This window comes from Aulonocara sp. 'chitande type north' Nkhata Bay, linkage group LG2 (genome assembly GCF_057382095.1).
Source record: "Aulonocara sp. 'chitande type north' Nkhata Bay isolate Kocher_YH1m ecotype deep benthic linkage group LG2, A_spYH_male_GT1.1, whole genome shotgun sequence".
NCBI lineage: Eukaryota > Metazoa > Chordata > Actinopteri > Cichliformes > Cichlidae > Aulonocara > Aulonocara sp. 'chitande type north' Nkhata Bay.
Window position 1 is genome coordinate 30,846,219 of NC_141345.1, and position 13,835 is coordinate 30,860,053.

At 44.2% G+C, this 13,835-nt stretch overlaps 1 protein-coding gene across 1 annotated transcript in view; it reads right to left on the bottom strand.

Moving 5' to 3' along the window:
* The window catches only part of fat4 (FAT atypical cadherin 4), a 103,863-nt gene that overhangs the window by 18,059 nt on the left and 71,969 nt on the right, over window positions 1-13,835 (bottom strand). The window contains exons 7-9 of the mRNA XM_086258932.1: window positions 7,700-7,880; window positions 5,712-5,962; window positions 1,138-5,487 (exon numbers count right to left, since the gene is read on the bottom strand). Coding sequence (XP_086115058.1) covers window positions 1,138-5,487; window positions 5,712-5,962; window positions 7,700-7,880 — 4,782 coding nt within the window. The remainder of the gene's footprint in view (window positions 1-1,137; window positions 5,488-5,711; window positions 5,963-7,699; window positions 7,881-13,835) is intronic.

The following is a 13,835-nucleotide window of genomic DNA, read 5'->3' on the forward strand; positions in this document are numbered from 1 at the left end:
GACGAGGCTGTTTTTTTTTTGGTTTTGGTTTTGTTTTGTTTGTGTGGGATTTTTTTTTGCAGGGCAGAAAGGCAAATAGTTGGAATGTACACAAATGGCCACCATACATACAAACAAACATATAAATGAAGTTTAAACATCACGATAAGGAATGCGACGTTGATAATACAAATAATACACTGGCTCCGAGAGAACAAACGGTTCATGAGTGGTTAAATAGAAAAAGATTGACAATGAACTTTTGAAAATGCATTTATGCTGTAAATCTTGAGACAAGTTGCTTAATGGAGACAGATTCTGCTGCCAAACACCAGTTGTGGAAACAGGAAGTTGAGAGTTCACCAGGAGGGCATGCAAACTACTGTAAGTCAATAGGTGCCTTTCTGCAGGAGGGTCATTTATCTTGATGAAACCTAAAGAATTGTGTTCATTTTTTATCATCATAATAAAAAAAGGACAGTAATGACTTGACTTGAGGCAAATTGCCTGCTACAGCCCGCTTTGAAAATGCCTTTCAGATGCTACAGTCAGAGGCTGAACAACATACAGGTCCAAATGACCTTGAATGTAATTCCACTTAAAAGCATATTCATTACATTTCCAAATTAAAAGGCCTGATTGGATCTGTTATAAAGCTGCTCATTTGTCATGCAGCTCAAAACCCTGCCAAATGAGAAATCCTTGATTAAGAAATCCCTGTGTATACAGTTGGATCAGAAATGTATCTGTGTGTGGCCAGAGTTGCATGCACATGAACACACACAATGAAATGCGATAGTGGTGAACTGCGTGTGGAGCCTAGACTCAAGTCCTGACTACGGTCAGCTTCGCATCATCCTCTTTATTAAAGCAAACATGGCGGGCTGATATGCATCACAGCTGATACCCCCCGCCCCCCAAACAGCAATCCAAAAATCAAACTGTTTTTGGCAGTGATGCTTGTATGCTATGGCTACAACACCTCCTGGAAACATTCAGAAGCAAATATTTTCATTGGACCTAAAGTCATCTGTGTGACTCCAGTATTGTGGGAGTTTTAATGCGCGCATGTGTGCGTGTCCCCGCGTGCTTTTTTCCAAGCCTAACACGAGTGGCTTTAAGGTCAAACATAAAATGTGACTCCTGCGTGTGTAGTACCTGCAAAGCCGGATTTACAGAGACAGTTGAAACCGCCTGGGAAATTCTGGCACAGCGCCCCGTTCTTGCAGGGATTGGAAAGGCATTCATTGACATCCCTCTCACAGGCCTTGCCGGTGAAACCTTCTGGACAGGTGCAGGAGAAATCCCCCACCAGATTATGGCAGGTGCCGCCATTGTGGCAGGGCGATGGCTGGCACTCATCGATGTCCGTCTCACACAGAGCTCCTGTGTATCCTGGCCTGCAGCTGCAGGCGTAGGGCTGCAGGGGGTGGTTGGAAACAAGGATCACTGGGATGCTTTCTTCTGTCTTAATATCAGGCCCGACACTGAGACGCCTCTTGCAGCTGCCTCCATTCTGGCACGGGTTGCGTGTGCAAGGATCATGGTCCACCGCATCTATTTGCACCCCGCTCTGTCTATATAAAATGTCTTTGATACTCTGGAAGAATGTGGCCACGCCGCTCGGGTTGACATATTGTCCGTGGCCACGTTTCACAGCTGCCATCACGAAAGTCTGATTGTTGAGCTCAAATGCTCCATAAATCAGCACCCCTGTGCCTAGTCCTGCTAGCTGAGAGTTGGCAATGCGTAGGAAGCTGAGGTAGTGGTTGGTGAGGAAGCTTTTGACTCCGTCAGAGTGGAGTCGGATGAGTATGCTGTTATCCACCGTAGCATTGTTGAAGCCCACGAAGAGGACTTTGGCTGTGTTACTAACTGAACCGTGGACACCGTCGCTGCTGCGGATGGTTAGGTCAAACGTTCCATCTGTTGAGCGAGCTTTAGAGTTGAGGTTGCACGTTCCAGTTGGGATACTAAACAGACCTGAAGATGGAGGTATAAGGGAACAGTGGAACCTGTCCTGAATATCCGGGTCTTGGGGTCTAACGTCTCCCAAAGAACCACCAGGAAACATGTTTCCAAAGTAGTGGACCAAGATTTCCATGGACCTGGGCTCTGAAGGGTTGTCATTCTGATCATTTATTTTCACGTGAACTGTTCCCGTGGAGGACATTTGCGGCACGCCAGAATCCTTGATCACAACAGAGAGGTAGAAATCACTAATCTGCTCTCTGTCAATCTCCCGACTTGTGGTTAAGACTCCAGCTGGACTAAGACTGAAGTAGCTTTTGGCAGAGCCAGAATTGAGGAGGCTATATAGAAAGGGGCCTTGGTTGGGTGGTAGATCTGGGTCAGAGGCTGTCAATGTTGTGACTGCAGTGCCAGCTCTCTGGTTCTCCATGACCTCAGCGTAGGTTTTAGTTAAAGTCGGGCCGTTATCATTGATATCTTCAAGATTCACAATCACCGTGGTGCTTCCGGTTGCGGGAGGTGTGCCAGTATCCACAGCGAGAATCGTCAGATTATACACAGGAATTGTCTCTCTGTCTAGCTCTGCAGCCACAGACACTTGGCCAGTTTTTGCGTTGATTGTAAAAATATTTTTATCAGACTCAGGAGCTATGGAGTAGGAAAATCTGCTCCAGCTTGGGACAGAGTCCGAGTCTCCAGCACTCACAAAAGTCACCAGACCACCGGGTGAGAGACCTTCACTGACCTGGACATCATAAAGTTCATTAGTAAAAACAGGCGGATCGTTTGCATCAAGAATAGTGATATTCACAAACACCTCATCAATATCTGCCCCACGGATGCTTCCTGCGTTCTTGGCTAACACCTTCAGTGAAACCTTCTCCTCTTTCTCACGATCCAGAGTACCTGTGACATAAATCTGGCCCGTCCTCTTGTTGATGCCAAAGCCCTTCTTTCTGCTCCTACCAAAAATGAGGTAGTAAACTACTCCATCTTCTCCTTGGTCTCGATCACTGGCAAATACTTCCCCTACCACTGTTCCTTTTGGAGCAGCTTCTGAGATTTCAAAGTAGTACTGTTTGGAGACAAAGCGCGGCACGTATTCGTTGGCTCCCTTTAGCTGAATGTTGACGTTGGCGAAGCTGCAGCGCTCTTCGTCTGGGACATTGAAGGCCTTGACTGTTAAATGGTAGACCTGCTTAGCCTCATAATCCAAGAAGCCCTGGGTGGTGATGATGCCCGTGTTCGGGTCAATAACAAAGAGGTCACTGTCTGACGATTGAATCACATAAGCCATGACCGCGTTAGCTCCCGAATCAAGGTCTGTACCATTCAGTTTGATCACGGTGGTGCCACTGGGAACATTCTCCTGCACAATGGGGAAGTACTCATCAGGATCAAACACAGGAGGGTTGTCGTTCACATCAGTCACGTGTACTGTGACTGAGACGTAGCTTGTTTTTGCAATCCAACCACCGTCAGTGGCTGAAACCCTAAGCTCGTGCTGTTGCTTTTCTTCAAAGTCCAGAGGGTGAGCTAAGGATAACACTCCAGTTCTACTGTTAAGTGCAAACAGACCCTTGTCGTTGCCTGAAGTAATATTGTACGTGATAAGGCCATTCATCTCTTTGTCTTTGTCTCTTGCAGACAGGGTCCTTATTGCTGTTCCCACAGCAAGGCTTTCAGGTACAGTAGCTGAGATTTGGCTTTGCGAGAACTCGGGTGTGTGGTGGTTTTCCTCCGTAACTGCTATACTCACTGTCGTCTGTGCAGACAACGGAGGATTTCCTTTGTCGCTTGCAGTGATTTTAATCTGGAAAATTTTATTCATATCTGATGTAAGCGAAGAGGCAACAGTAATCCATCCACTTGTTTTATCTAGTTTGAATTTACTAGAGCTATTTCCACCTGTCATTAGGTACTCTACCTCGGAATTAAGGCCAAAATCTTTCTTGTCCTGAGCTACAACCCTGAGCAGTCGGGTGCCAACTTTTACACTTTTAGTGACAGGTGTAAAGTAGCTGGGGGAATTAAACTCAGGGGGATTATCATTGCTGTCTACAATGTTCACAATAACTGTTGTCTCACTCATCAAAGGCTTGAGTGCTCGGTCCGAGGCTGTCACAATGAAGCTGTGGCGGTTTATATTTATACTGCTAGCACCTGTTGAGTTCTGATATTTTAACTGCTGCTTTACAAATATCTCTCCAGTGCTGGCATTAATTCTAAAATACTCTGACTGGGATCGGATGAAATAGAAAATTTTGCCATTGAAATCCTCGTCGGGATCAGTGGCGGACACCCGTGTGACCAGAGAGCCCACCTCTGTGAGCTCAGGATAGTCCAGATAGTAAGACGGTCGACTAAATCTGGGGGCATTATCATTAATATCAGTTATGAATACGGTGACATCTGTGCTTACTGTCCAGCCGCTGTCATGGGCAGACACTTTGACAATGTAGTGATTAGTGTCTTCTCTATTGAGTGGCCTGCTAATTGTTATGTCTCCTGTGTTTGGATTAATATTGAATGGAAGGCTGGTATCTGTAATTGAATATCGGCTAATGGCATTTGAACCGGCATCCTCGTCAGTGGTGGTGACTCTGGTGACAGTGTAACCCACAGGGGCATTTTCAGCCACTGTAGCACTGAAGATCTTGGAAAACCTGGGGGCATTGTCATTCACATCCAGTACGTTGATTAGTACTTTGACTATTGTGTTTTTGGGTGGCAAACCGCGGTCAGTGGCTTTGACTTTCAAAGTGTACAGAGCCACCTTCTCCCGGTCCAGTGGCCTGGTGGTTCGTATTTCACCGGTGGCTCGATTGATGCTGAAACTGTTCTCTTTGTTGCCCTCAATGATGGCATATTCCAGCTGTCCATTTGGCCCACTGTCCAGATCAACGGCAGAGACCATAAGCACCCCCTTGGGTGGAAGATTCTCCAGTATCTCAGCATGGAAGGGATCCTTATCAAATACTGGGTGATTGTCATTCACATCCAGCACAGCTATTTCCAATTTCTCATAAGAGGAGTAAGGTGGGAAGCCCTGATCTCTGGCCTCAATCCAGAGGACATACTTCTGTATGTTTTCATAATCCAGTGGATGTCTGATAGACAACTTGCCTGACAGCTGGTCGATATGAAAAGCATTATCCAGGTTCCCACTGGCAATGTAATATGACAGCGGCCCGCCTCTCATAGAAGACCCGGTCACAGTTGTAACAATGTGGTTGCTTGGCTGGCTTTCAGGGAATGTGAATGCATGCTCCCTCAACTTAATGACAGGGAAGTTTCCTCCAGTAACAAAGCGAACAGTCACGGTAGTCGTATCTGTTTTGGGATTAGCTCCGCCGTCTTTTACTCGAACTGTAAGTGTAACTTCTGAATTTCCAGTTAGCCTCTCATTGGCAGTGATGGCACCTCTGACTGGGTCGATCTTGAATTTCTCAGCATTGCGGCCCATCAGGGAGTAGTGTAGCTGGGCGTTTGAACCAGAGTCCTCATCAGTGACAGTAACGGCAAAGACCAAGGACCCTGAAGACATAAATGTGAATGAATGAGTCTTTGGCACAGTGATTTAGCAGACTAATTACTTATGTAGACATTAAAAAATAGAGTTTATTTTAGCATTTTAGTTAATTTTAGCATTTTCTGACATAGTTAAAATATTAAGCTATGCCTAATAACACAGTACAATGACAGAGCGAAAAGGTGCACACCACAACTTTTATTTAGCACCTTTTAATGCATGTGCTCACCTGCTGCAGTAGATGCGGGGATGTGGGTGACATAGGGGTGGTGGTGAAAACGTGGGGGGTTGTCATTAATGTCGGCCACTGTCACGGACACAGTAGCAGAGCTGGACAAGCCCTCGGGCTGGCCTCCATCTGTTGCCACTACCAGCAGCTGGTAATTGGCCCTGTCTTCTCGGTCCAGCAGGGAGCTGGTGATAATCTGTCCTGTAGCTGGGTTGATGGAGAACTGACCGCGTCCTCCGGTCAGGCTGTAGCTGTAGGATAAACACAGAAGGACATGTTTTAGTGAAAAACAAAAACAAAGACTGCATAGCAATTTGATGATGATAATGATGCTGTATCAGGAATTTTTGCAGTCATCTTTAATACAAATCAATATTATTCATTTGGTGTTATTGGATATCTTTTATTATTCTTTATTGAAACAGCAATTTTGAATTCATCCACACATAATTTCCTGGGCATTATTAAAGTATTCTGATTCTGACATCAAATACTTGCATATATATAGACTGTAGTTATGTAGTCTGCTACTCTGCACTGACTGAAGCACCTTGTTCAGTGCGACAAAGTTGCCTATAGAGGGCACTGTTTCAAGGTTCACATTAGCACAGTGAGGGGGGAATATGGTCAGAGATGGTCCCCACACTACACTGCGGTCACATCAAATCAGTGACATATTTAACTAAAGTGTCCATTTGCTTTCATGCTCTGTGGGGTCTAGGCTGCATTCTCCAGAATCATGCATTTGATTTATCTTCCTCATTGTTATATTTGTTATTGTGTAATCCAAAAATGACAAGAATTTTAATACTTATAAAAATACATGGTATAGAAAGCAAACAAAACATACATAATATCAAGTCAACACTCAGGGGGCTAAAATCTTTTGCTTTCAAACAAATATCAGGTTTCACCCTGTATCTCCCGAGTCTCCAGCAGGACCCAGACATAAATGTAAGCTGACACATACATGTACACACCAGTGCATATTTTGAAAAGGTTTCTTGAAAAAGCATCCCCCTCCAGAGATGGGATGACAAATTGCAGAACAATGTGTGAATGCAGTGCTGGTGCAAAGCTTATTTGGACATTGAAAACAATGTAAACTGTCCACAGATGCTTGTGGTCAGAACATAGTCCAGAGACAAGTCCAAGCTCGGGACTTACATTTAACGGGCTGTGAAAATCAAAACTAATAACTATTTGTAACCAGTTCTGGGCCCCGAACCCCTGATGGGTACATCTCGTTCTGTCATAGACAATTAACATCCTCATTACTATGTTTTGGGAAACTGGAGCACGCTGCGGTACCCCCAAATGTGTACCCAGTGGGGCTGCCGAAGAAAGAGAGGGGGCTGGACTTGAGTCAGTGTCCGGCCTGAGAGAGACTGGCCAGAAACTCTTACAAGCTTCCCCCTGGAGGGGCTTGTGAGTGTGAAAAAGCTTGAAAATCGCACCCCAAAACAATGACTTTGGGTTTTGACTATGACGCTACACTCCGTGACTAAATTTCTATCATCCATTGCAACATTGGTCTGGAATTTTACAGAGCTGGAAGTGAGTTAAAGAGTTTTACTGTATGGCCCCAAAAGGGTATTTTCACACCAGGGTGTAAAATCAGAGCATGAAATCAAACTGAAGCTGGCCTGACTGTGGAACTCAGTAGTTCCTGGGACCATATAGAGTGACATCTTATAAGAAGTGGCTTCAGTGACGTGTGGACACTAATGTTTTTATTTTACTCTATTTGATATTTCATGTTCTTTAGAAAAAGATCTTTGGGAAAACTCGGATTTTCCAAGTCAGTTCAGGGAATTTCAAACTTCAACTATCTGAATATGTTTGAGTGGTTTCATTTTATGAATCCTGTTCAAAAGAGCCATTTCCCACTTTGAATGATCAGAATATCTACAGCATACCAGGGGTCCCACTGACTGCAATAAGTTGGAGTCTGGTTGGAATAAACAACTGAAAATGAAAAAGAATACCTTATAACACCATTAACTCCCACGTCTGCATCAGAGCTGTTGACCAAAAGCACATCTGTCCCAGTTGGGGCATCCTCCATGATGGTGGTGTGAAAGATAGAAGAAGTGAAAACGGGGACATTATCGTTAACGTCATCCACCATAACTGTTACCGTCCCTGTCCCACTCAGTGATGGAGTGCCTGGAGATGGAAGAAAGAAAAAAAGAAACATGACTGACAGTAGCAGTTTACTTCTCCTTGAGTGATCACCTTAAAGAGAAGTGAAGGAGAAACTGACTCACTTGTTGGGACAGAAACAACTCATTAACCTTTCAGCAAACCGAATATGGAGATTATTCCAAGTGACAGAATTACAAACTCTGTTTTTGTGGGGACACGTGAGTGCCATTAAGTCCCCTTCTGACTTTGGACACATGATTTATTGTACACGACTTGTCATTTGCAGCAAGATCCACACTGAAGCAATTCACATTCCTGCAAAGGCTCGACCACACTGTTCCTGCTGCATTTAATTCAAGAAAATGTCTTTAGTCGTGGGTATGCACTTTCCACGGGTTGTACTGTCACATCAACGCACATCAGCGAAAAACACATCAAAGGGGCTCAATGTCTCTGAAACCAAATCTTTCAGGCGTCCTTCCTGGGGTCTTGGACGCTCACCGATTTAATCTCCACAGAGAGGTATCTATTTTAAGGTGCGCGGCACTGTGCGAGATATTAGAGCGAGAAGAAGTGCTATTTTCAGCAAAAATCCGACCGTTTTTTTTTTCCCAGAGCAGGTGACGAAACACGGTTTGCTGCGACCCGGGGGGATGGATTTAAATCAATAGCAGATGAAAACGAGCCGCAATGCAGAAAAACCTGAACAGAAAAAAGACATTCAGGCATCTGCCTTGCTTGAGCTGCCCTTTATAATCCATCCCTAAAAGGCACAGCGAACTGGCTAATCTATATTCCAAACATAAGCGCGAGTTTTCAGGCTTGTTACTGAAAGTCACAATATGGGATCTGGAGACATCCTTAAAAGCTTGATGCTATTTTGAGTTCTTAATGATTACCATATGGTTTACAGTATGAATAATACAAGGACAGAGAGCACCTGAGGACTGAAAAAAGCTGAGATGTGAAAGCCGTAGGAGCTATTTTTCCCACCTCTTACATGTAGTTGTTCCCTCCTGTAGCTCTCTTCAGGAATCTGTGTGAATATGTCAACTATAATACAACCAAATAAAAACATACACGATCCCGATCTTGTGTCTCATGTCCCTGTGTACTCAGCTGCTCAAAACATCAGATGCTTGAACTTGTGTACCGTGGAGGCCTGGATTAATAAGAGATAATAAAAAACATTTGGATGGTGGCCACCAAGATTCTCTCTTAATGCTCTTAAATAAAGAATCAGAGAAAAGTGGGTGCCGAGGGGTGGAGGGTCAGAAAGAAAGCTAGAGGGATTCTATGGCTTTATTGCGCAGCCAGCATGGATTAGTTATAAATATGAGGAAATCAGGCCAACATGCTGTTATATTTTGCACCAGTTCTTCTCATTTGGAAGTCAGATGAAACATCTTTGCTGCTGCAGTCTCCCGAGAGTGCTGTTGACACAATGATGTTTTTCAGTCATATTTATACGCCACTAAAAGGTTGTGTCAGAGGTTTATTCCTGTTAAAAGGGAGTTTTTCCCTTCCCACTGTCACCAAAGCGATTGCTCACAGGGTGTCATCTGATTGTTGGGGTTTCTCTGTTTTCTCTGTATTATTGTGGGTTTTTTAGTTTACAATATGAAGAGCCTTGAGGCAATTGTTGTTGTGATTTCACGCTATATAAATAAAACTGAATATCAATTGCTACTACCTTATCAGTATTAAAAGCAATATAATTTAGAGACCTGTGTATTACATGCAATCGGCGCTCCCTGCAAACTATGCTCAAACTACTTAAGAGTGTGTGTGTTTGTGTGTTTGAGCACAAAGAAAATCCTCCACAGGCTCTACAGCTGGGAATTGCTGACACTGAGTTCTGGGTCCTTGCGGGCAGAGAGCACAAAAGAGATCTTTCCCTGTGAACATCAACAAATTTGAACATTACTGTGGGGCTTGGATACCGCAGCCACTTCTTTCAGGAGGGCTGGGGATTCCTCAAAAAATGAGATTTGTGATAGTTTACCGTAACATCACTTCACTGCCTGGCTTTATGATAATAAACAGACATTTGGCCTCAGGCTTGTAATGCACCCAGGTTTTCTGGTCAGAACAGAAGTGGCTAACATTGGCATTCAGAATAAACAGAGCTGAATTCCAGAAGCAAAATAAATGACACAAAAAGAGGTGACAGTAAACACATTTCATCCCAAAAGAGACCCAGAAACCATACAACACTAATCTTTAGTGACTCATTACCAAAGCGAATCACTGAAGAGCCCTCTGCTGCTCTAGCTATACTGACTCCCGTGTTTATACCCATACATAGGCAATGTTGAATTTTGTATTTCCACCTTTACAAATATTTGTGATTATGAAAAATCCGCTTATAAACAACATTCTCTGCAGCTAGTTACACGGGACATCTGACCACAAATTTGGTGCCAAATACAAAGAATTAACAGTGGCGGAAACATAATCTGAGCATAAAATGTAAACCAATCCCCTCTATATAGCTTCATCGCAGACTTATTATGTAATAACCACAACATGTGTCAGCAAGATTATTTAATTAACATCATGCTTTACTGTAGCTTTCTAATCCGCCTATACTTGGACCCGAGGTATCGTTTGTCTCAGCAAGTTTCATTTGACATGAATCATCATTCAGGAGGTTGTTATAGCAATAGATTAGAGCAGCTTTCGCTCCTCCTCAGGTGATCCTCTTAATTGAGGAGCGATCCAAGTCAGCAAGGCGTCTGTATCACTTTAAATTAACCAGCAAGGAGCCGCAGGTGGTAAGTAAAGTGTGTTTGACAGTCAGCAACTCGCTAAGACTGCTGTTGATCAAAGATGTTCTGTACAGGCTGGAGCTGCTGATGGCTGATAAGAGGCTCTGAGAGCTAAGTGGCTTTGTCTACCAATGCAGTCAATGCAGGAATGATTTGTTTTTGAATATCAAGCGCACCGCAGTATTTTTCTGAACTTAACTGATACCGACCGAGCGCAGCAGTCGCATTTCAATAGCATTGTTCCCCTCACTAAGAGAGGAAGCCAGCCAAGCTAAAACGCTAGCACCGACTGTGTGCATCTATGTGTATGTGGAGCACACCGCCCTCCTTTTAGGCATTTCATTTTTGCACAGGATGTGATGTCACAACCTGTTTACTGCCTGTGAACGGTCAGCCTTCTCTGTTGGGACCTTCAAAGACTCTGTCACCCAACACATCAGGGACTCTGGGGCCCAGGGCACTGTTACACCAGCTAATCCTTAGCAAGCACAGAACAGAGACACCCCACCCCCTCTAACGCTCTGTCCAAAGCTGAACCTGCGTTGACCCAGCAGATGATAGGCATGGGCTCAAATTGAGGATTTTTCACATCTTTCTTGGTGTATCACTTCTCACAGCATCATGCAACTCCGTGCAGTTTCTGAACGTGCCTTCTTGGCCTCATGGGGCTAACTGATATCACATAACCCCCTGGCAGCTGTTACCCCCTCCAAGCATCCTGTTCGATGTGTAAATAGTTCAGATCTATCTTGTTACATTGCGTGGGATGACAGATTTAGTAAAGGAACACTATATCTTGGCAGGTATGCAAATGTATGTAGATGACAGTTGTTTCAAATAGTTATGGCTGGTGTGAGACATTGTTGAGATTCATATGACGGCAGACTAAATAACAGGGTCAGCGCTGCAGTCGAGTAAGTCATCATCTGTTTCCGATTCTTAAATTTCCTCTGCATCCTGTACCTGTAATAGTAAGAAATCAATCCCAGAGCATTTTTTTTAAACGTACAAAATAATCTCCGTCCAGTTCTTCTTTCTGTGGAGGGAGTGACTCAACAGGAGAGGAATGCTCTCCAAGAGTGCTGAGAAATGCCAGCATCTCCTCCAAACAGTCTTCGCTGGAATCTGGCAAAGCACAGGGAAGAGTGTCAGGGTCAATGATTTAGATTACTGCAGACAAGGCGGGTGTCACCTCGTGCACGGCAGGGATATGGCGAGGAAATTTGCCTGGATCTGGCAGAGCACAATTTGGCCCACCGCTGGACGACAAATGACATCATTTTACCATGGAAAGAGAACTGGTGGAAACTTGCAGCGGGAAGTCAGCTGCCTACCAGTGGCAGCCATGCACTGCGGTTAGACAAATATTTTTTCCATTGGCAAGTCCTGTCCCCAGACCCTTTCTTTTATGTGAGCAGTAGTTCTTAAGGTAAATTTTAAACTTTTATAGGGCTGCATTAACCACAGACATTAAAGACATTGTAAAGGTAATCTAATGCTATTAGCCTCCATGAAACAAAAACTATCCAAGACAATATTCAACAACATATGTACCAGCATATTTAGCATATTCAAGTTGATATTAGGAAAGCGTGATCAGTTTTGTTTGCATTCATAGCACCAGTATGCCTTAAGAGCCATAAGACAGATAAGGTAATCAAGGCACTACCTTACCTCTTGCCGATGTTTGTGCCATGAGCGTAATCCTATTTCAGGGGTTAATCTCAAGTCATTTAGGAAAGCAAACCTGCCCCCCCCCGACACTACACTTCTGGTGAGTAAAACCTCGCATTATTACGCACTGTCTCATTAAAATCTCATTCAAATGTCAAAGAAAATTGCTTTCAAAGCTACTGCCACTAGTATTATTTATTGTTGCACAGAAGGAATCGAGGTTTGAGCCGAGAGGAGTGTGCTGCCTCAATCAGTAAAGAAAATAGTGAACTCTCTGGCACCATGTTTCCATGAGGTGTTTTTGTACCAGAGCCACTAAGTTCTGATGTGATAACTCTGCCTTCTGTTCAAGGGTTTTCTCCAATGCAAGACATCAGACCGATGGTGTTCAGATAAAAGGTTTTTATCCGTGAGCAGCCATTACACTATAGCAGCGGTCCCCAACCTTTTTTGCGCCACGGACCGGTTTATGCCCGACAATATTTTCACGGACCGGCCTTTAAGGTGTCGCGGATAAATACAACAAAATAAAACTAGTACCAGTACCGAAAAAAAGAAGATTTATTCATAACACACGTGAAAAGACCCAGGAGAACCGAGTAAACGATAAAAACGATAACAAAATAACGCTGAAAACCGATAAAAACCCTGAAAACCATACATTTCACACCTGAGCCTCAACTCTCGCGGCCCGGTACCAAACGACTCACGGACCGGTCCGAGGCCCGGGGGTTGGGGACCGCTGCACTACAGGATAAAGGAAAAAGACACAGGCGTCAGTGCACACAAAGGGGCGCTCAAAGTGCTCGAGCCGATTCCTCCTTGCTTTAATTGAATCTCGATGCACCATTACCATTTAATTAAACGCAGCGCATCCCCTTCAGATCTAGGAATGACACAGCTGGATCAGTGACAACTAAAACAGAGTCCTCTGTTTGATATTTCACAATAACACAAGTGTTTGTTAAACTGGCAATGGGACTGACACTTAAACCTACCCACTAATATTTCACTGCTGCATCTGAGATCACATCTAAGAGCTTTCTTTCAGTTCGAATCACAACTGGGGGAAACTGGAAAAGCCTAGAATAACCCCAAGGAAGGAGTGTGCAAAATAACAAGCTTTCTGACTAAAGTAGACCAACTGACCATCTGTTGTAGCCTCCTCCATCGAAGAGATCCACAGAGAGGTTTCCCCATAAGCCTCTCAAGTCAGAAAGCATTGTCTAGCAAAAACATATGGCAGGGTCTAAGCACCTTATTAGTGTACATTACCGCTGGACAAATCACATTAACCTTTAAGAAGGTGCTGTGGCCATACTTTCTGAACTAGAGGGGGTACAAATACACGTGTTAATGATGATTAAGCTACGTGTTTTCTGACCGCCGCAGCTGCTATGAGGGTGCACGGCGCTGTGAGAGCCTCACGGGGGGTTTTGAAGGAGACAGCAGCGCTCACCTCCTGGGAAAAGCTGCGAGTCACCCCGAGTTGCTCAGCTTAAGCCGTGCTAAGAAGAAGGTTTGAGTGTCT